This window comes from Beta vulgaris, chromosome 7 (genome assembly GCF_026745355.1).
Source record: "Beta vulgaris subsp. vulgaris cultivar EL10 chromosome 7, EL10.2, whole genome shotgun sequence".
NCBI classification, from domain to species: Eukaryota; Viridiplantae; Streptophyta; class Magnoliopsida; order Caryophyllales; family Amaranthaceae; genus Beta; species Beta vulgaris.
Window position 1 is genome coordinate 11207297 of NC_079208.1, and position 24174 is coordinate 11231470.

The 24174-nt window shown below is 34.9% G+C and overlaps 1 protein-coding gene and 1 pseudogene across 1 annotated transcript; both read right to left on the minus strand.

Moving 5' to 3' along the window:
* Nucleotides 1-1354: 1354 nt before the first annotated feature.
* On the minus strand, nucleotides 1355-11732 carry LOC104898681 (SPX domain-containing membrane protein At4g22990-like; annotated as a pseudogene).
* LOC104898680 (uncharacterized) lies at nucleotides 9748-19610 on the minus strand. Its single transcript, XM_057390716.1, has 4 exons — nucleotides 19474-19610; nucleotides 11284-11717; nucleotides 10051-10391; nucleotides 9748-9966 (listed from the first exon to the last, which is right to left on the minus strand). The coding sequence occupies exons 1-4, from the start codon at nucleotides 19608-19610 to the stop codon at nucleotides 9748-9750; spliced, it is 1131 nt and encodes a 376-aa protein (XP_057246699.1).
* Nucleotides 19611-24174: the final 4564 nt, after the last annotated feature.

The following is a 24174-nucleotide window of genomic DNA, read 5'->3' on the forward strand; positions in this document are numbered from 1 at the left end:
TCACTTGTTTCTTTAACAATCTCAGGTTAATAAGTAAGTTTCTATTACCAGTCATATGATCACTGGCTCCTGAATCTATAATCCATGCATTCTTATCATTTTCAAAGTAAACAGTAGCATTTGAAGCAAGAACTTTACCTGCAAAGTTGCTGAAACTTTGCTTTTCCCCCATTGCCTTCATTACTTCTTGGACTAAAGCAGATACCATAGCACTGTCCACCTTGCTTCCACTTCCTTCTCCTTTGTCCACTTCTCCATCCAGTGGTGTGTTTTCCTCACAGCTTGCTTGTTCTCTTCCAACATTAGCTGCTTGCTTGTATTTTTCTTTTTGCAGATTCTCATACCATTCAGGAGCTCCTTTGATCTTGAAACACTCATCCCTCACATGACCCCTCTTTCCACAATGGTCACACTTCTTCAAAGCCTTTTCCAACTTTCTCTCCTTGTAATCCTTCTGTCTAAAATATTTTAGAGGTCCTAAACTCTTCTCTTGCCTAAATGAAGCCATGGCACTTACTTCATTTCCAACATTCAGTTCTCCCGATATCTCCTTCTGCCTTTCAACTTGCAAAACCAAGTTGTATGCCTTATTAACTGGTAACAGAGGATCCATGGAAAGTAGATTTGTCTTCATCTGATTATATCCATTGTTCAAACCCATCAGAAATTTCAGCAGCTTGTTTGATGCCTCCATTTCCATGATTTTCTTCAAAACATTGCATTTGCAGGTTTCCATTACTCCACAACTACATGTTGGTATGGCTTCAAGATTGGAAATCTGATCCCACAATGCCTTCAGTTTGCAATAGTAATCTCCTACTGGCAAGTCATGTTGTTGCAACTCATAAAGCTCCTTCTTGAGTTGAAACAGTTGTGGAGCATTTGTCTGCCCATACCTCTCTATTATCTCTTCCCACAGCTCCTTTGCTGATTCAACAAAAACCAAGCTTTCTACAATTTCAGGTTTCATGGTGGCTAGGATCCAGCTTCTCACCATATAATCAGCTCTCACCTATCTGTGAAGATCATCAGAACTAGGATTTGGTTTTTCACATCTTCCATCCAGCAAGCCCAGTTTATTCTTTGCTCCTAGAGCAGTTTGAACATTTCTGCTCCAGTTTGCAAAGTTACTCCCTGTGAATATGATGGTACCCAGTGTCGTTGTAGAACTTTCATTAACTCCAACAAACAATGGATCCTTGTAAGGATTCAAAAGGTGGGCTTCACTACTCTCACTCTTTTTTTCTTTCGATTTATCAGTCATCTTGCTGATTTTTTAAAATCTTCTTCTTTTCTTGAATCTTTAAGTTTCTCAGTCAGATTGAGCAACCTTGCTCTGATACCATGAAGAAACTTAACACTCAATATTTCTCTCTTGATTCTCAGTTTTCTATTTCTTGTAACTCACTCTCTGTGTTTGTTACAACCTACAAATTATACATCATCTCTATATATATACTGGAGCTACTAAATACCTAGAGTATAAGAAAACAAAATACATAATAGCTGTACATGACAACAAACAAAAAGGTGATCCTCTTAGGATCCCACACCTAGCATTAAAACAAAACACCTAGCAGGTGTACTGCAGACCACTACCATATACAGCAGACATATACAGCAGACCACTACCATACGCAGCATTCTTTACAGCTTCCCTCTTGTTTAAGAGAACCATAATCACAATTTTGAAGCTCGGCACAAGCTTTGACCATCTGATCGAACATGATTATGAACTCTTAGTGTTCCTATATGCATATGCTGTACAATTTCCTAGCACATATATGCGGATGTTGAACTTATTTCTTGAGAAAATCAGTACATGGAATTATAAGTGAAGCAAGTGCCTACTATTGAGGTGATACAAATCAGAAGTGAAGGAAGCAGAGTAGTATTTAAAAGCGTGCTTTCACCCCATAACCCAGCCAGAGTTATCGTACCATCAGCAACTACTCGAGCCAGGGTCCCTGCTTCTGTAGAAAGCAGTCCGCCATTGTAGGTCCCACGGGAAAGCCTAGATGACATGACTCGAGATAAAAGCAATAGATTAACACCTGCATTTAACAAGTAATCGTTTGTAAGGAAGCAAAAACAGTCAACTATGCCAGATTAATCTCCTACCAGTATTGTATATAGAATAGGTAGCTAATTATTCTGTTTGTAAACTTAAACTAGATCAGTTGAGCTAAAACTAGAGACTTCTTCCAGATCTAATGTTGCAGCAAGACACTAGTCAAAAGGGAGGAAACAGAGAAAAAAAAGATAAAAGAATAAAATTGTAGAAGTGCTCAGAAAACTATTTCATAGTTCTGAGAAAACAAAAAAGAACCACCTTCAAGTACTTCAGCAGCTACAAATGTGATGAGTGCTGAAATGACATACTGCGGAACTGAATATGACACTCCAACCTGGAAGCTCAGGACAATGCCTATCAAAACAATAACCTCAGACGTCAATAGCACTTGCCTGCATCAAGTCGTCCACCATGAATTAGTTTTTTCATCACCAGTAAAAAAATCTTCTTTGTGAGTCATGGATTATCAAGTGCCACGAGGTGCAGTCTCTTACCCACATATTCAGGAATTGTGAATGAGCTCACTAAGACCACTATAGAAAAGTAGTAGGGTTATATTTGAAAAGTGCCTCGAGGTGGATTTCAGTTTCCACAAAAGGTGCTTCAGAGTTAAAATACAAATTAACACAGAATCAACAGTTGATTGTTTCTAGTTTGTAAATAATGTAAAATTGCATAGGAATATCTGCATTTTATTCAGTCAAAGAAAGAAAAACAACTAAGTCTATCATATAGTATTTCTAAATTGGATGCAAGACATGTTACGTGGTGTAACTTCAACTAAAACATCATATTGACTTTTAACATAGTAGGTGTTTTTTTATGATTACCTTTCCTCAAACATGTTGTTGATGTAGTTTCCAACTAATACATTGACCGGGAGAACTGTTAGCCCAAGACATGCAAGAAAAAGCGCCACAGACCGGGTAGACCACCGAAAGTAGTATCCTGTAATGACACTTGACTCTGCTAGTAGAATCTCCATTGCATACTTGAGCATGAAATATATCAGTAATTGTACCTAATGACAGGCAAAAAGTATATTATTGAATTTGAATAAACTAAGAGCTCTACTATTGAGCAACATTCAGATTTGAACATATTTAATGTCCACTCAAACTTTTCAAGAATCATCCATCAAATTTTCCTCAAATAGTTACTAAATCAAAGAATTAGTGATGAATCGAGGACAGAAGGAGAAGTAATACAGCCCGAGAACTTCACTTTAAGTGTCATAAAAAGAGCTCCAAATTTATATATTACTGACAATACTGATCTTAAGAGTATCATGCTTGGTATCATAACATAGTGCTATCAGCTATGAGATGTTCATACTTCATAGAGCTAACTACACTGCAAAACTTCGAAGTCAAGAGTCTAAAGTCTAATTCCCTCTTAGGAGCCATCCTTGGGGATGCAAATCATGGGAAGGACTAAGGCCCCATTGATGGATATAGTTTTACACTGTTGGTAGGGTGCACAAAGTGGCCTAATACATGATTTTGTAAGTAATTCTTCGCTCATAGTTACAAAATTAAGTGAAAAGAAAGAGAACTGAACTCTATACCTTGATAGATGGCGTCAGCAGTCTATAAGCAGCAAGAATTGAGGTGGCAGGCTTATGATTTTCTTCAGAATCTTCATTGTTTCCGTCAAACTCTTGATCATCTTCGTCGTCATCATCCTGTTGTTTTTTCTCTGAGCTCACAATCAATGGTTTCTCCAAATCATTGTCCACCATGTTATGTGTCTTTTGTCCTATAGTGTCATACTAGGTATCAGCACAAATGGAGATAAAAAGAGACAATGAACGCCCAAACAGTAAGACCAATATCTGTGTTAAGCAATCTTGTTCATAGTAAGACGACTAAGACCTATATCCGTGTTAAGCAATCTTGTGCCTTGATCAGCTTTGCTAAACTAAAAGAAATAAAAAGTGCCCTATACATGACTTGTGAGTTTCATCAACATTTTCCTGTCAAGTGTCAGGGTCTCCATGGTCCTTTTTTTGTTCCTTAAGTAATCTCTCTTATAATACGTACAGAAACAAATCAAAGGAGTCACTAGATGAATTAACATGGAGCAATAGATTATGGATCTGTTATTTACCACGGTTCAATTCCTGAGGAATAATGTTGCATTCAGACTTAGGAGGCTCTTTAAATGAAATGCAAAGCCACAAGAGGTAAAAAAGCCATGCCAGTGCCATAAACCATCCAGGTAAAGTGTCATCATTGAATGTTAGTTTGTACAATCTGAATTTGGTTTGAAATAAACAAGCAAGAGCAGGACCACAAGCCATTCCAAGTGCACTGGCAGTAACAAAACCCGCAGATGCCTTCATCCGCATCTTTGGCGGCACACAATCACTAATGTAACGCCTATTAACGGCCCTAGCAGAACCCAACCTGAAAAATCACATCCAGATACCATGAATGAGACCAGTAGCAAAAAAAAGAAGAATCGTATATATAATAAAGAGGAAGAGGTTAAATTAAGTTCAACCTTGGACTAAATTTTAGTGAATAACCTAATAAAATGCTGCAGTATCTGTCTGTCCAAGATCTCGGTTAGAATCAATACGTCAGATAGTCTAAGAGAGAGCCAGACTCAGTATCTACAGTCACTACCTAGCAGACTAGCCTCTTTAAGTAAGTTCAAAAAAGTTCCAATGAGAAAAGCTGAGGCATGTTTGTTTTAAGATCACTCATATTGGTCTTTTTCGTGAATCTATCTCAAATTCCCTCAGTCTCCAAAGACTTCTATGTCCTCATCCTAAAGACGCATGAATCCACATAGTGTTCAAGTCAAGGTATTTTGTTCTAAATAACCATCACAAAATGTCAAAGATCACGGTTATCTTGGACATGATAGAATGTTCATATAAATATTTCAGAGGAAACAGGGGCCTCTATTGGGAAGCTAAAAAACAGATGAATATAATTTTTGTGTAAATATGCAAAATGATTAGAATGGACTGTTATGTATTACCTGCAGAAGATGCGGCCAATGAGAAGTACTGATATCAGGTCAAAGTCATACGCCAGTGCATACAAGACATTTCCAATTAGGAGAACAACGCTGCTAAAAATGAGGGGCTTCTGATATGATTTATTTGACCATGCACTAAAGTAAACTGAAGAGAACATCTGGGCAACAGCCATTGATCCAATCACAGCTCCACAAACAGTTGCTGCAGCACCAAGGCTTAGAGAATAACTATCGGCTGTGGGGGACAATAATATATGTATTGACCATGTATAGGAATGTGTTAGTCAAGTTTAACATAAGGGACATCAAATCAAATCCCTGATCATCAACATCATCCTGAGATGGACTTGGTAAATCTTCTTGCAATATCAACGCATGTTTCCCCATGAAATGAAGAAAATTTGTTGAATGTGTCAGTCTATCTACAGCTGTCCGGATAGAAGTGACAACGGGATCCTGCAGACCAACAAATATTCACCAATTATCTATCAAAAACAACGAAGGCAATGGTGCACCCGTGTTTAGAGCTCTGTAAAACGGTTGAACTTGTAACGAATGTTTCATTGAAGAAGTACAAAAAACTGATAAGATGCACACAGTGATTCTGGAATGACACTTCCTGTCTATTAGCAGTATTTTTTTCCTTGGAATGAAAAAGGTTAAAAGTGTTAATAACATTTTAGATCCAAGATGAACCTATCTGATCTTATCCATTTGCAAACTTTTCTAGTTGAAGCAATAACGAGTTTTGAAAATCCTATAGGAACACCACATATATAGTTGAAAGTGGAATGATTACAAGTCTCAACTATATAAGAAATTTGGGACCTTGGGCAACAGACGGAATCCAAATTCAACAATTAGTTTCAATACTAGATCTTCTATTCTTGACGTTTCAATGTAACTATAACCTCCTATTAGATAGCGCAACAAATTATTTCCCAAATCCATCCTCTACACGAGAAGCATACTATGGATTTTTTTGGAAAGTGACAGCTTATTTGCCTACTTAAGAAGTAGTGGTCCCATTAGTTTGGTAACAAACCACGCTATCTTATGCAGGAACTATTTTTCACTTGACAGGTGCACATAAGTGCTTGCAAATATGCATGAAAGGAGTTCTGGTAAATGTTTCAAAGCTAACAATGAAAATTTTTTACACCATGGCAATCAGGATAATTCTATATAATTACAGATTATTCATGAAATTAATAGTTCAAAGAATGTTGAAAAACAAGAAACAATTAAGAGGCAACACTTAAGTTTAGATGTCCGTGTGAGACCTGGAGATGAAGAACCGGTTGATCATATATCGATACGTAGCTTTCTTGGTGGTCCTGAAGATCTGCAAGATTGCGAGATATGGCCCTCACAACCGCTCCAAAACCCTGCTTGTTGAACAAAATAGGTGGTCAATACTCGATAGTTTCAGTAGTCAGTACTGCTCACCAGGGACTCAGGGAGGGAATACTCAATTTCCCAGGATTACAGGCTAGATTAATTCAAAGCTCTCATTTGCAATTAAAAATGCAATGACAGATAACAAGTCCAGAAAGTTCCGTAATTTTCTATTGATGGCCTACAGTAATCCATTCAAAAAATCAGGTAACGGAGTTTGCAAGAACTAAGTAGACGCATAGCTTGTATGCATGACATAACCAACTTTTCAAAGAAAAAATGAATAGATGAACCCCCATGAAACTAGACATAATGAAAATCCCTCTAGTCAATGGCAATCCCTCAACTTGAAATAGATCCTGTTATTTCCATTGCATAATGACACAAATTCCCCATAGATAACTATATATATAATTATTGCTCAGGGGCTCAAGCTTTCAATATTTGAAGGTCAACCTTACAGTGTCTTAGAAAGGTAAAGTTAATCATAATTAAGTCACCTAGGTCACTAATTTTATCAGTGGAAATCAATATGCCTGTGTACTCCCTCCAGATGCTTCCAACTGCAAAGTTAAGGAACCATAAGCCATAACACGAGTTTCTTTATAGTGATTTGTACCCCTAAGAACTTTATATGAGAAACATAGATGAATTTTCCACCAAAAGTTTTTACCTTAAAAAACAGAAGGAAAAGAAAAGAAATGAGTTGAGCCAGGGATGGGAAGCCGACTAAGAGAGCAAACAAATGTCAGATCATCTTAAATTTTTGTTTGTTCAATGTTGTCTCTAGCAATGACACAAAACCTTTGTTCCACAACGAATAGAGACATAGATACCCTGTGGACATGTTTTGATCTACATCACTTCATGATATCGAAACAAATGCAAATAAAAATGAATTTAATTTCAAAAAGACAACAAAAGAGATTTGTCATAATATTAGCAGGATTCGGGATATTACCACATGCTTGAATATTTGTTGCAGCTGTGAATAGGGATGATTAGCACGAGTTTTGACATAATGCTTGGTGAATCCATAGCCCAAGCGTTTATCAAATTTTTTCAAGATCTTCCGCAGACCTATAGCATTCATTTCAACAAAATAGAGAAGCCTCAAAAGATCTCGTCCCACTGCGCGATATGTTTCTCGTACTTGAGACACATCAAGAATGCTTCTCTGCTGAAAAGCAGTGTCCTGCTGTTCCCTGAGATCAGACAATCTCTTTGCAAGTAAACCTTGTTGCTCTATAATGAACAAGACAATCTTCTCAAGCTGTTTACAGAAAAGAAATAGTAGCATCAAGCAAGTGACCTCTTTGAACCCAGCAATGAACAGAAAAAAATAATCAAGAGAACAAAAGGAAACAATATGCATGTGTTGAGGCACCATGAAATGCAACAGAAGCAAGCTTGCAGCTTCACCCAGTAAGTAAAATTATACCTTATTGCCCGACCGAAATGAATTTCACTTAAAAACTATAACTTTAATATACTATTGTCAGTTCCTATTAGCTTATCACAAGTCATTGATTAATGATACATTCATTTAGCTCATCCCATAATAACTTGTTTCAATTTAGTTATATGTTTTTAGTCATGAAATGAGTTTAACTTAAAGATTGCTAAGTTTAATAGAGTATTGTTATCTTGAATTAGTTTTTCGACCTACATTAATACATCTATCAATCACATCTTACAACAACTTGTTTCAATGCACTTCGATGTGTTTAGTTCCAAATCAATTGAACTTAAATACGATTAACTTAGACAGAGTATTGTTATATTGAATTACCTTATTGAATATCATTGACACATTTAGTTAGTCAATAAGATTAGACAAACTCAAACCTTAGTTTTCCTAATAAGTTCTGACTCTAAACCAACATTATCCCTAGACATCTTGAACCAAGCTAGTCGTCCCTTCTCTTCTCTTTCGATTGTTTTCATTTGAATCTTGAACTACAATGGACAATATTAAACAATGGATTAAACTAGTCACTAAATGGATTAAATAATGTAATTATTGAATGGATTGTGTGGATCACTAAACAGATTGAATTGGTCATTAAATAAATAAAACTAGACATTATATTATAAAAAAAGGTGATCCGTTCTTTTCGTAATACTAAGCTTGGGGACGTTGCCTAATCTTAAATTATAATTAGGTTGTGATCTACAAGATCAATTGTTGAGATTATACAATGTAGTATTATCTAAAATTTACTAACATAAATACATTGATATATACACTAATTTAGAGTAGTATAGTGATTACTTACATTGACTTTGATCATGGTGTACTCATATAATTGTGTGTTTATCAACTTTGATCATCATCGACTCCAATTATTCGTCATTATCATTTATCATCACCTTTAATCTTTGATCACAATCAATAATCAATTCATCATTAATAATTGTTACAAGTCAATATAACAGTATAGAATAATTATGTTACCCAGTATCATTACAAAATTACATTTAATATCGTTAACATAATTATAATTAACCTACAAATGAGCAATGATTAGAAATTCGACAATAAAGAATTTGATATTTAATTTTTCAATATCAACCAAATGTTGAACCTTTAGTAAAATAATTTCACAGTAAAAATAGCAATTTCAAAATGCGATTTTGTAAACAATTATAGACACATCTCTTTATGATAATCGTTATTTCCGACCGGTTTAACCGACATGGCAAAAGTCCAAACAAGTTAAAATTCTTCTCAATAAATAAGTTGTTGATCCAAAGCGCGACTCGTAGCAAAAAGATGCATATGGCATAACCGACATTGAATTTCACCTGAGTTGATGCGACTTTCCTTACAAAAATCGAAATTAACTGAATCCAAAATGAAAATAATTGTTTAACTGATAGTAATGGGTAAATAATCAACTGTGTTTAACTGAATTGTACGGGTCAAACCAAAGAAAAAATGTAAACTTAAATGAAGTGAATTGAAAATTGAATTAAGTATATGGATTGAAACAGAAACAGAAACAAAAAAAAATATAAACTCAATCAATTAAATTTGGAAAAACGAACTGAAATCGACTGAACTGGAGTCAAATGAACTGTTTGGTTTGAACCTGAACTGGTTAACCAAATTGACACCACTATACACATTCATTTACAGTGAGTTTGCCTAATGTTTTTTCAACTTCTTTTCTCCTTTTTGTTTCCTAGTTCCTACATCTCACATCTGCTTCTGAGAAATTCAGAAAAACTAGCCATAATATTATACTAAAAACTAGTACAAAATAGGAAAGATATATATATCAGTACTTTTCTGAGACAGGTCTTGAAGGAAACAGTCTCAGAAAAAATGTCAATAACGACCATAGGCAGACCAGAGCAACCATGTAAAAGGTCACAGAAATTGCTGATAAAGCCCCAGTTATCTCCATCACTTCTGGGGTAGCCTGAACCCCTCTCATTGCAAACATCAGACCCTCACAATAACTTACAGCTCTAGTCAGTTGGTAGAATCTATAAACCTGCCAAGAAAATGCATAGCCAAATTGAAAAACTGGTATACAAAAATAATCAGGAGTCATTGAAAAGCTCAAAAGCATAAATACCTCGCAGATAATGGGAACTAGAGGCCAACAGGACGAGCCTTGTCTATCAATGAAAGCCTCAAGAGCAAACTGAGCCAGGTATCCAACTAGCAAGGGACTAACTGCAACAAGAGCTTTCATGCCTATCAATGGCCACGTGACATAAGTTACCAGTAAAGGAGGAATCACCTTCAGGCCCATGGCAAAAAATGAACTTGATAAGTGTCCCTTCAAACCCGTTATGAGGCCCCAACGTTTTGCACTAAAATGAAGATATGGCCTTTGAACGCGATCAGTTATCAGAAGGAAGGCTGCAATACCAGCGTAGAGCACAGCTTCACAAGAAAGGTTACAAGCAATCTCTGTAGTGTTGCAAAGAAGATCAGGATCAGTGGTCCAAGTATGTAAAGAACTAGGGAAGGGGCTGCTGACTAAAACAATCCTACTTTTGAGGTCAAAAGTTGTAACTCATGGCCATTAATTTCTAAAGTATACAATACAAAAATATTTTTGTCTAAATCTTGACAGGTGTGAACCAAATGAAGCTTACAATATTGGGAAGAAAAGAGTACATAGCTTACAATGAAATCTATACTGAGATTACCTATTAGCATCAATAACCACAAAGCAGTTGTCAAAGCATATTGTAGTACAGTATAAAAGTCATCTTATCAAATCAATACAACTAAAACAAAATGTAGCTTATGACAGTATGGCATTCCGAATGCATAAACCTCCATCAAATTGCTAAAACAATACGCCCATAGCAATTAGCACATTTCTACAATAGTCAAGTCATGCAAAATCTTGCTTTGGATGTGTGCATGTATATGTGCATCACGCACTAGCGCACACACACTTATAAATGAATGCATGCCAAAATTCAACACTTGGAGCATGTTTAAATTAACATTCTTTAAAAGTGTTGGAAACAGAAATGCAAGACCATTCTGGTTACATGTCTGCAACGGTTTCCATTTCATGACAGTAACTATTCCACCTAGTTATTATTGGTGACCAAATGTTTATTTTTTAACAATAGTGAAACCAAACATTCAATAAAGACAACAATCATCGTTACCCCTCCATCTATTTGATTTCATGCCATTCCCATTAAATGACTTAAAACAAACATCCACTTAAACAGTTAAGGGAGAAGAAAAAGAAGATAAAAACCAAGAGAGCAAATCATCAAGCCATAAACTTAGATTATATTAACATAATAACAAAATTTAGATAATTAGCGAGAGTTACCTGCAAGATACTCATTCTTGAGAAAACTATCAAATACATTAGAAAGGAAAATTGGAGGGATGATCAAAGATAATATCAGAACAAGCGGAGCAAAAACCCAGAGCATTGAACCTCTATCGTCCTTATAAGGGGATGAAACAACCTTGCTCTCTTCAACCACATGGTGAGTTATCCCATAAAACGAAACTGAGCCCGATTTACCTCCAAACGGTTCAATACCAGCAAATTTCAAACCCTTTGAAGAAAGTTGAAATTTCGCATTTGAATCAGAATGTATCTCTGGAATACCAGAATTATTCTTTGGAGACACTTCCAATTTAGCATCTGGAACTGAAGAAGATGCATAAACTTTGGTAACTTCCTTTGATTTTGGGAACAAAGATACCTTGACTACCCAATTTAAACTCGGTAGAGTATATGCTGCAGTAACAATTCTAAAGTTAGAACACAAAAGCAACTAAGTAACAAAATGCAGAAAATTTCAGCCCAAGTTTACTCTAACTCCCTATCCACATATTGAAGAACATAGTGTATTGTTATTCCTCACCCTCTATTTGCTAAGGCTCCGTTTGTTTTGAAGGAAAACTATTTTTTCCCATTTCCATTGTTCGATTGGATAAGGCATTTGAAAAGGGAAACTAAGGTATAAAAGAGTTTTCCATCCCTTTGTAGACATTCCACCAAAATTTGAAGGTAAACCGTTTTCCTCCCCCCACACAATCAAATGAGACATATTAACAATAACAATGTGTGTTCTAAGACTTCAACCTATGACCTCTCATTTGGGATACAAAATGCACTAACCAACTACTCCCTATGTTTCCTAAAAATCTTCACTCTTTCCGTTTAGGTGCGTTTCCAAAAGATCTTCCCTCTTTTACTTTATTCCTTATTTGGAATTTGTTTTTTCCTTTTTACTCTCTCATGTCCCTATCATATGGTCCACCATTACATTATTAATTCAATTTTACTCCCTTTCTCTTCCCTACTTTAACCCCTTTTTATTTGTTTATTTGTCTTAACACCTTTCTCTCTCCTACTTTACCCACCCCACACCCCCACACAAATGGATTCTCCTTGGTATCTATAGGAACAGTAACAAGAAAGATCTTTAGGAAACGGAGGGAGTATTCTACAATTTCATGTTGATAGTTGTAAAATGTTATTTAAGGACAAGATAATATTTTTATTTTAGAATAATTAAATACAAATGTATATATTAATACTCATTAAGCTAATGCAAATAATATAGTATCCTACCTTTCAGTTCAATATATTAAAAAAAAAAGATCTTCAAAGTTTTATAACCTCCATGGCTCCATAATTAACACTATTACACCATTTAACAACTATATTTTGAAAACAAGATTGTATTACATTAACCTGTATTTTAATAACAAGATTGTATGTCATTTTTTTTTGTAAGTAATTACATATTTATAAATCTATATTCTCTTGAAACTAGGGGTTATATTGATATTAATTATAATTTACTATGTAGAAAATCTAAAAGAAACGTGAACATCATTATCCGAGCACAATCCAATACCTATAACTTTTACTTTCCACTTCTCTCAAGTGTTTGATATAAGAAATCCCATTCACATTGACAAATAATTCAGGAGATATCCCGAACCAACAACTAGTCTTTCATGAAAAAACATTTTCCATCAAACCAAACGGACAATAAATGTCGCCCTGTATCTATACTTTGTGCCTACCCCTCATTCCCTTCTACTTTTCGCATCCCCTGTCCTCCTTCCTCACTATAATATTATACAATCTATGTATGTTTTTGATAAAACATGTATAAACATGCAAATAACTAATGTTCCATAATATTAGATAAATAATTGCGTAGATATTTAGCAAGTAATAGCTCAAGCAAGAGTGGTGAAATTATTCTTACATTTGGCGCAAGCCGAAACCTTCGGTCATTCCCAATAATGGTCTCGTGCGAACCTATGAGACATAAATTAAACTATAAATAGGATATAAGGGGAAAATTCCATAATTCAACAAAGTTACACAGAATTTGACAAAGAAAGAAATAACGAAAGAATTACAAATTCTTCAGAGCGCGGATGGGGAAACTTCGGCAATCCGAAAGAAGAGCAGCAAATGGACTGCAAAACCATTTTTAGCGAGTAGGGTTTTAGCCAGTTAGGGGTGAAAGTTCGGTATTCGGTTTGGATTTTGGTACTAAATCTGGAACCGAACCAAACGACAGCGGGAAATGCTTGCTTCTATTCTCTCCCTCCGAGCGATGAACCGTGATTGTCTAGCTGTACGGAATCCCTGGGGAGTGAAAGGATAGGTGGAACAGGAGTGGGTCTACAAAGTCTGTTGAAGACCAGATGCCCTAAGGCCTCATTTCGAAGAAAAGGTGCGGGGGGAATTAAAGTCCAATTTCAGAGATGACAGCACAATAGATATAATGATATGAGAGGGAGAAATCAAAAAACTGAGAAACAAAGAAAGAGGCCAGGAAATGAGAGAGGAGAGAGATGAGAGAAATCAAAAAGACTTAGGGTTTTTAAGGGAGTTTATATATGGGCTGGGAAGGATAATGGGGCTTTGGGCTTATACTTATATTTCGAATCCGGGAAAAATCGGTTCATATGTGTTTTTTCATGCTAAAAGTCAACTCAACACATATGCAGTCATGCTAAAATTTAAACATGCTAAAAGTCAACTCAACACATATGCAATTGGAGCCCTGTTCAATGTTCATGGCATGAACACTAGCTAACCTTGATTATTTTGATACTCAACTTCCTCAAAAGTTGATGTCGTTTGTCCAAATCACGTTCTTCATCTACTTCTGGTCATTGGTTACTTCTCGTTCCATGATTAAGTAAAAGCCACCAAGTACAGTACACTTTTTATAGCCATTTTTCTGCAAGTAACCAAGGAAACCATATGAACAAAATTACAAGTCAAATTTTAAAAGTAACAATAACAACCCTTTTGATTCCTAAAGATCTTATTACTTTTCATTTAAAATCATTTTCAAAAGATATGCCTACTTTCAACGACTTTTCTACTTTAAAAAGAACACACGACTTAAAATTAAAGAACATGTAAATCTATATTTATAAAAGAACATAGGTTATAATGAAATGAACATATACTAAATGAACATATACGCTTAAGGTAAAAGAACATATAACTTTTAAATTTAAATTTGAAAAAGAAATCTTTAGTTGCAAAATTTAAGAAAACAAATAACAATTTTTTTAAAATTATAGACTCTAAAATGATAAAATGACGTGGTTTGAAAGAGGGTGCACCATGCTCTACATGCACTTGGGTGCATGTACTTATTTGCGCTTTAAGTTAGCCTACTTTTAAAATCATTTTCTCTTTTAATTATCTCTCTCCTCCTCGACTTGATATAGTTCGTTGTTACAATGGATAGGAAGAATTTTATGAAATGGAGTGAATAATCGTAAAAAATAAGGTTATATAGTTTATATATGTATTGCCATGTAAAATAGTTGACTCTGAACAGTATGTGCTAGAGGTCAAAGGTTTCAATCTGAGATTAAACAACTTATTTTTACAAATTAAAATAAAGGTGCTTTACCATGTTAAGTATGATGATAATAACAAAATGGGATAATTTTTTAAAGTAGCTTTTAGACAGAAGATCAACATCAATATATTTGGGCTATTGAACAGAACTATAATAGCATTACAATCAGTACTGATTCAGCAATATTGGTGCGCTTGCTCAACTCCAAACGAACTCAGGATATTATGACGCAATATACAATAATACAATTACTGACATTCGCACCCGGGCCAAGATGCTATAATGGTGTCGTATTACCGAGGTCCCTAGGCAAAGCGTTCGCCAAGCCCATAATCTATACGAGAATGTAGATCGTCATGTGTTACCGTTAGAGATATATTAGATACTAAAGATATCACATATATATATATATATATATATATATATATATATATATATATATATATATATATATATATATATTACCTCCGTTCTTTTTTAGTTGCAACATTTGACAAATTGTACTATTCATGTCCTCTTATTTGACCACATTTATTGATTTATATGGTAAAACAAAATATAGTCTTGTGGGGTCTTGTTTGATTCGTTTCGATGTAAGCTTTCATAATATCAAATTTTTATAATTTTACTTACATACAATTAGAGATAAAACGATTTGAAATTGTACATTGGCAAGCGTGAAAGTCAAAACGTTGCAACTAAATAAAAACAGAGGTAGTATATCTAACAGTTACCTTCTTTGTACCAAATGACATCATGGTAAGCAGGCGGTGACTTGATAAATTACCAAGTTGAGCTATAGCTATTATAAAAATGTCTAGATAAATAACCAAACTTAGGTATAACCTTGCATTTAATTACTTATAAAATTCAATTCACCATTAAGATACCACTCTATTTTGTGACACGCTGTACAAAGATTAAGACTCGAACTTAGGTATTCTCTTGCATTTAATTACTTAAGAAATTCATTTCACCACTTAGCTACCAGTCTAATTTGTGATACAGGGTATGACTTTATCTACTAAATAATGTAGTGTCTATAACACATTTTTCATTTCTATCAAGAGTTTGATTTGATACATCAAACTCCACACTGTTAAATTACTTAGGAAATCGCCTAGAAAAATAACTGGTCGTGAATAGATGGTGTAAACTTATGAAAATAGAATGATGAAATTCTAAGGAAGAGTAAGTGTACCTCATATAGTATGTCTCAGCTGGTAAGAAAAAGACTCATTCAAGTATAAATCCTGGTTATGGGATGAGGACTATAAATACTAGGAGGGGCAAAAGAAGGGACATCATTTTAGTGCTTTTTTATTTTCTTTTTACATCATTGGTGTTTGTAGATATAAAAAAAACTTATGTGAAAATTATACGTGAATCAGTATTATCAATGTTTTGGTATTATTGAATATCTCTAATTTTATCTTCTAGTATAAATCTTTAACGGCTGCATGTATTATTTTTCGAAATTTATGTTATAGTTATGTCAAATTAAATGTTGAATTTACGAGTCATTCTTTTAAAAAAATAATTCTTGAAAAAGGATAATACAAGAAACAAAAAGCAAAATGTCAATAAGCATTTAAGTATGAAAATCCTAAAAGATACTGTATTCATATGAAAATTCCTTGTAATTTTAGAAAGTACCTAAACCATAATGAGCATTAAATTTTCTATGGCTACATATAATGACTTTGGTTTTGATGCTACTGAGTAATTTTTTTTTTAGGAAAGATAATTGGTTTGAAGACCAACCTTGCTAGGTTACTAGCATGCAGAGCACACCAACTTAGAGGTTGGGTACAAGGTTAAACAGCTAAAAGACAACAAGTCCAAAGGTCCATTGCCACTACAAATGAATGCCCCAACATATTGTTAGGATGAGCATTCAAGCATTGGGCAATTCCCTAAAATTCAATGTAGTACTCCACTGAGCTACCACCACTCCCTCTATATCTCTTTTAATTTCTTTTGAGATCATTGGTGTTTGTAGCTATAAAAAAAATAATGTTGAAACTATACGTTAATCAAGGTTATCAATTAATGTTTTTGTATTATTTAATATATCTAATTTATCTTCTATTATATATCTTTAATGCGTCCATATATTATTTTTTGAAATTTATTATTTAATTATGCTAAATAAAAAGTTGAATTTACGAGTCATTCTTAAACAAATTAATTCCTGAAAAAGGCTAATACAAGAAACAAAAAGCAAAATGTCAATAAGTATTTAAGTATGAAAATCCTAAACGATACTGTATTCATAGAAAAATTCCTTGTAATTTTAGAAAGTATCTAAACCATAATGTGCATTAAATGTTCTATGGCTACATATAATGACTTTGATTTTGATGCTATTGAGTAAATCTTTTTTTAGGGAAGATAATTGATTTGAAGACCAACCCTGCTACGCTACTAGCCTGCAAGGCACATCAACTTAGAGGTTAGGTATAAGGTTAAACAACCCAAAAGAGAATAAGTTCAGAGGTTCATTGCCACAACAAATGAAAACCCGCAACATATTGTTGGGATCAGTATTCGAACCTTGGGCAATACCCTAAAATTCAAGGTTATACTCCACTGAGCTACTGTCACTTTCTTTATATCTCTTTTAATTTCTTTTGAGATCATTGGTGTTTGTAGCTATAAAAAAAATAATGTGAAAAATATATGTTAATCAGTGTTATCAATTAATGTATTCATATTATTTAATATTTCTAATTTTATCTTCTAGTATACATCTTTTTATGCGTGCATATATTATTTTTTGAAATTTATTTTTTAGTTATGCAAAAAAAAAAGTTGAATTTAGGAGTCATTCATAAACAAAATTAATTCCTGAAAAAGGCTAATACAAGAAACAAAAGCAAAACGCCAATATGCTTTTAAGTATGGAAAGCCTACCGTATTCATAGAAAAAGTCCTTGTAATTTTAGAAAGTATCTAAACTGCAATAACCATTAAATTTTTTATAGCAACCTATAATGACATTGGTTTTCATGCTATTGAGTAATGCCTTTTTTAGGAAGATAATTGGTCTGAAGACCAATCTTGTTAGGCTACTAACTTGCAGCCTACGCCAACTTAGATGTTGGATACAAGGCTAAACAACCCAAAAGACAACAAGTCTAAAGGTCCATTGCCATCACAAGTTAATGCCGCCAACATATTATTGTTGGGATGAGCATTTGAAGCTTGGGCTATGCCCTAAAACTCACGGTGGTACTTCACTGAGCTACCACCACTCCCTCTATATGTCTTTTATTTTCTTTTGAGATCATTGGTGTTTGTAGATATAAAAAAAAGTAATGTGAAAACTATACGTGGATCAGTATTATTAATTAATGTTTTGGTTTTATTTAAAATATCTAATTTTATCTTCTAGTATAAATCTTTAATGGCTACATATATTAAATTTCGAAATTTACGTTATAGTTATGCCAAATTAAAAGTTGAATTGACGAGTCATTCTTAAAAAAAAAATTCCTGAAAAAGGATAATACAAAAAACAAAAAGCAAAAAGGAAAAATTGATCAGAATACCTCTAACTTTGGCTCGTCCGCTTTTAATACCCCCAACTTTGAGTTATTTTTAAAAACCCCATACTATTAAGGAGGTCCGTCAGAAATGCACCCCAAACCTAAAAGAACCGATTTAGCAGGTTAAAATGTCATGTGTCATGCTCTTATTGGTTTTACTTATTTTTTTTATTTTGATTTTTTATCACCCCATCCTTACCATTTTACTACTCCCATCCCACTACCACTCCTCCCCTTCCTCCCCCTCCTCAACCACCAGTCCCCCTCCACCATCTCTCTCGCTCTTCTCTCTATCCTCTGACCTCAATTGAATTTGATCGCAATGAGCTCCTTCCTCATCAATCACCATTTTTCCACCTTCAGTTTTCTCTCTCCTAAAAGAAGTTCATCACCATTCACAACTTATAAACCATAAACTCATAATTTCTCTCTCCCCCCCTTCAATGGCGATGACGGCATTCAAGTCGATGTTAAGAAGAACCTCAATCGAATGAGATGCCAATAATTCAACAAGCAGCGGCAGAAGCAACAACATGAAAACAAGAACCCAAAATAATTGTACTTTTTTCACCAGCATCACTATCCTTATGCTTAAGAATCTTTCTCACATTCTCACTAAGAAACAAATTAAACATTTTCCTGCTAGAAAGCATCCCCAAAAAACTCACCAATGAAATTGGTCACTGAATTGACGAAAACCCTAATAAAACTAACACATAAACCAGAAGATTATACAAGAAGAAAAAAGTGGGTTCTATCTTATAAAAAAAACAGAAAAAGTGGGTTCTATTTGAAGTAGAAGCGGGAAGTAAAAGTAGAATTACAAGAGTTTGGTAGTAAGTGGGACAACGAAGGTATGATAGAGTTGAACAAGGACATGGGTGTTGCAGAGAAACAGGGAACTGGGGGGGTGGAAGAGAGGTAGCAGTGAAAATGATAAATTTTACAGTAATAGTTAATCGGGGTGGGGGAGTTGGGGGGTGCTGGGGGTGGTGGGAGTGGGGAGGAGGGTTGGGCTGGCAGGAGGAATCAGGGGAAGGGTGGGAATGGGGGAGGAACAGGAAATAAAAAATAAAAGAGAAAAAAAATTAAAAAAATTACCTTGGTAACTGGTTACAAGTCATCTGGGTGCATTTGTGGCAAACCTCCGATCCCCAATAGTTGAGATTATACCAGATTAACTCATAGTTAGGGGTATTAAAAGCGGACGAATCAAAGTTGGGGGTATTCTCATCCATTTTTCCAAAGCAAAATGCCAATAAGCATTTAAGTATGCAAATCCTAAAAGATATTGTATTTATAGAAAAAATTCTTGTAATTTATGAAAGTATCTAAATCGTAATGACCATTTAATGTTCTATGGCTACATATAATGACTTTGCTTTTAATGCTATTGAGTAATTCCTCTTGTTAGGGAATATATTTGGTCTGAAGACCAATTTTGCTAGGTTACTAGTTTGCAGAGCACATCAATTTAGAGATTGGGTACAAGGCTAAATAACCCAAAAGACAACATGTTTAAAGGTCCATTGCCACCGCAAGTGGATTCCCCTAACATATTGTTGGGATGAGCATTCGAACCTTGGGCAATGCCCTAAAATTCAAGGTGGTACTCCACTGAGCTACCACCACTCCCTCTACATCTCTTTTATTTTCTTTTGAGATCATTGGTGTTTGTAGATATAAAAAAATTATGTGAAAACTATACGTGAATCAGTGTTATTAATTAATGTTTTGGTATTATTTAATATCTCTAAATTTATCTTTCAGTATAAATCTTTAATGGTTGCATATATTATTTTTCAAAATTTATGTAATAGTTATGTTAATTTAAAAGTTCAATTTCTGAGTCATTCTTTAAAAAAATTAATTCCCGAAAAAGGATAATACAATAAACAAAAAGCAAAATGTCAATAAGCATTTAAGTATGGAAATCCTAAAAGATACTATATTCATTAATCCTTGTAATTTTAGAAAATATCTAAACAGTAATGACCATTAAATGTTCTTTGGCTACATATAATGACTATGGTTTTGATGCTATTGAGTATTTTTTTTTTAAGATAATTGATTTGAAGACCCACTCTGCTAGGCTAATAGCATGCAAGGTAGTACACCAACTTAGAGGTTTGGTACAAGGCTAAACAGTCCAAAAGACAGTAAGTCTAAAGGTCCATTACCACCATAAGTGAATGCCCCCAACATATTGTTGGGATGAGCATTCGAACCTTGGACAATGTCCTAAAATTCAAGGTGGTACTCCACTAAGCTACCACTACTCCCTCTATATCTTTTTTTTTTTTTTTTTTTGAGATCATTGGTGTTTGTAGATACAAAAAAATTATGGGAAAACTATACGTGAATCAGTATTATTAATTATTGTTTTGGTATTATTTGATATCACTATTTTTATCTTCTAGTATAAATCTTTAACGGGTACATATTTTATTTATCGAAATCTATGTTATAGTTATGCCAAATTAAAAGTTGAATTTACGAGTTTGTTACTACCATTTTTTCATCATAGTTAAAATTTATTATGATTCATTGAATCAGGTCCACAGGGTGTAATGATCATGTAAAATGAAGGCCCGATTATGTCAAGAAGCCCGCAATAAATAGTCAAAAAAAGTCAACAGATAAATGATCCAGAAAGAGAAGCCCAACTGCTAGCACAAATCAAGAGATAGTTGCTGAAAGTCGAGCAATGTTAAAAATGATGATGTGGATGGAAGTTAGTCTGACGACAAAGCCATGCAAGAACGTGGGTAATTGAACGTGACTATCATGGCGCCAGAAATTGGCAGTTGTGATTTGAATCATAAATGATTCAAATCACTTTCCTCCAAGGAGCAAGGAAGTTATACATGCCTCCGCAGTATGAATACAAGAAGGAACATCAGAAGATAAAAGACATACACAACAAACGTGCAATTTACTTTCTTCCAGCGTAGCTTTACCTAGATTAGCCAACCCCATACCGGGGTTATAGTTAGCTTCTAGTTTAGAATTAGAGCATGTATTGAGTTACCAAGTATGTTCAATCTCCAATCCGAGTCGAAATCCGTGGAGGTATTCATCTTCATGTTTGTCCTTTAATTGTCCAGCCTGGTTTATCCCTATGTGTGTTATAGAATCTTTCTAGAAGTTTGTGATATAAGTGGGAATATTCAGCTTTACTTAATAGATTAATTATTGCATTTATTATCTTATTTAATACTTGTCGCTTGAATTTATTTGGCGCTATTGTTTAATTATATTAAGCTATAACAAAGTTCTTTAGCAAGGTTTTATCAAATTAAACTGGTAACCCCCAGGGACTAAGATTCCCGTGACATTCAGTATCTAACTATTGGGTGTGCATTGACTTGTTTGCAAAGTCATCCAACTGAATTTGCACCAACAGGTTTTTTGGCGACCATAGTGGGAGGAAAAAGATTCATAATCCAATTGTGAAAATTTCCTTGTTAAATTTTAAAAGTAGCTTATATATATATAAAAAATAATAGTTTTTATTTACTTGTCTTTTGATCTTAAATGCCGAGTACACGTTCTCGGAGGAATAAAGAAGGTCCTAGAATTAATCCAATCTCCCAAACCATGGAAGATATTAATACACTACATTTAGAGTCTAGGATACCTGTGGACGAAAATGAACCAATTCATAATGTCTCAGGAGACTCACAAGGAGAAACTCCCCAAAGGGACAGTTCGTCTCCAGGTAGTACTGGCAGGGCATTCGTGTACCAATTGTATGGAAAGTTCACTGAAGTAGTGAAACAATTACTATTAGAGGCTAGAGAGAGTCAAAGGCAGCAATTTGATTCCAACTGTAGGACTTTAGCCCATGAGTCAGCCAGGGTCTTCACATATATCCTTCAAAGGATAAGTGAGGAGAATAGAGATATTAACTCTAGGCAGATAGACCGTATACTTGTAGACATAAATGATACTCTGAGTGCAACCTTTACGGCAATGTCAACATCTCTTGCTACTGAAGTAGTGACTCGTTAAGAACCGCTAGTTGAAAAACACTACCAACTGAATGAGAGGCTACTTAAGGCTTTAGAGGAAGTCCCACTGAATAGATCACATGGAGATCGGGGGTTAACACCAGATCTTCCAATGGCTTATCCAACAAGAGTACACTTTTCCCACATTGAGAATAGAGACACTTTGGTCTCAAACGATCCAAAAACTTCATCCTAAGGGCGCCAAACAAGGGCAAGTCCTTTGAACCTTGGGGGAAACTGTCATGGGAATTTTAGGAGAAGTGACGAAATGGCAGCGGGCGTGGAGCCAGGCTGGCACTAGGCGTCAGGACGTCATCAACCTTCTTTTCCCATGGGTGAGGAACCGTTTGGAGATAAAAAAAACCAACCTGGACCATCACATGGAGGACAAAGACATGGTACTTTTGTTATTAATAACAATAGTTCACCTAATGCATTTGTACCCATACATCAGCCAACGACTATGGCTGGGAATCCTCCTTCTTCCAACTTTACGGCCTTTCAAACACCTAATCTTGGAGCGTCGCATTACGGGGTTGTTCCAAATTATGGTCATAATCAGGCACCATTTGTTCATGCAAATGGAAGTTATCCTCAGGGTATGCATAATAATGGGTACGCCTTTCAGCCACAAACAACACAAGTACAGAATAATTCACGATAAGGCTTTTGACCTATTTGCATATGTACATTGCCAGGATATATCCCAATGGGCGGTTATCAAAACCAACCTTTCAATCCTAGTCCATCCCCTATGTATGATCAAATGGGGAGTATGGGCAATGGGAATATGGGACATTCGGGAAGAAATCCAGATCCTCTAGCAACACAAGTAGAGGCCATAGTCCAAAGACTAGTAGGGGAAACTTCTAGGAAAGGTCATAGGTAAATAGGTCAAAAGCCTTATCCTGAATACATTGAAAGAACCAATCTATTTCCTGGGACATTTAAAATACCTGACTTTACCTTGTTTTCAGGCAATGATAGAGTATCAGCTGAAGAACATATCGTTTGGTTTAATTGTCAATGTAGAGAAGCAGCTGATAATGAGTTTTTAAAACTCAGAATGTTCTCTATGTCCCTTACTGAAACTGCTTTTTGGTGGTATACAAATTTACCTCCTAATTTAATTCACTCGTGGCAGGATATGCAAGTGCAATTTACTAATCACTTTGCACGGACAGAACCTGGAGTGACCTTAAGCGACTTAGCCAGAATCTAACAGAAATTAGGAGAGTTTATAGAAGACTATCTAGCTAGGTTCAAAATGGCTAAGATTAAGTGCCATGTTAGTAATCCTGAAAGGGAGTTTGTACAAATGGCTCAAGAAGGAATGTTGATTCAGTTTCGAAAAAGGTTTGATGGTTATGCCTTCGGTGATTTTGTCGAATTAGCAGAATTAACCGTAAGATATGAAAGAAACCTACAAGGTGAAAGTGCATCAAGGCACCAAAATTTCTACGCTCAAAATGAACCACCTTTTCTATTTTAAACATCACCAGAAGTTGATGTAGCTGGGATTGTTCAAGGAGCACCTTATAAATGTTCGCCTCTTGAGAAAAAAGAATTCTCAGCGCCAAAAGATCTAAAATTTTGGCAAAAGAGAACGTTTATGTTTCAACTCGATTTCTCTTCACATATTGATGAAGTCAACATCGGAAAATACTTTGTCAATGTCGAAAAATGGAGAAAAACAAGGTTCAAACAGAAAAGATGCAGTTCACGTGCACTCCACATGTTTGGTTTTAACGAGTCAACATTGAAAAATACTTGGTCAATGGGGAAATGG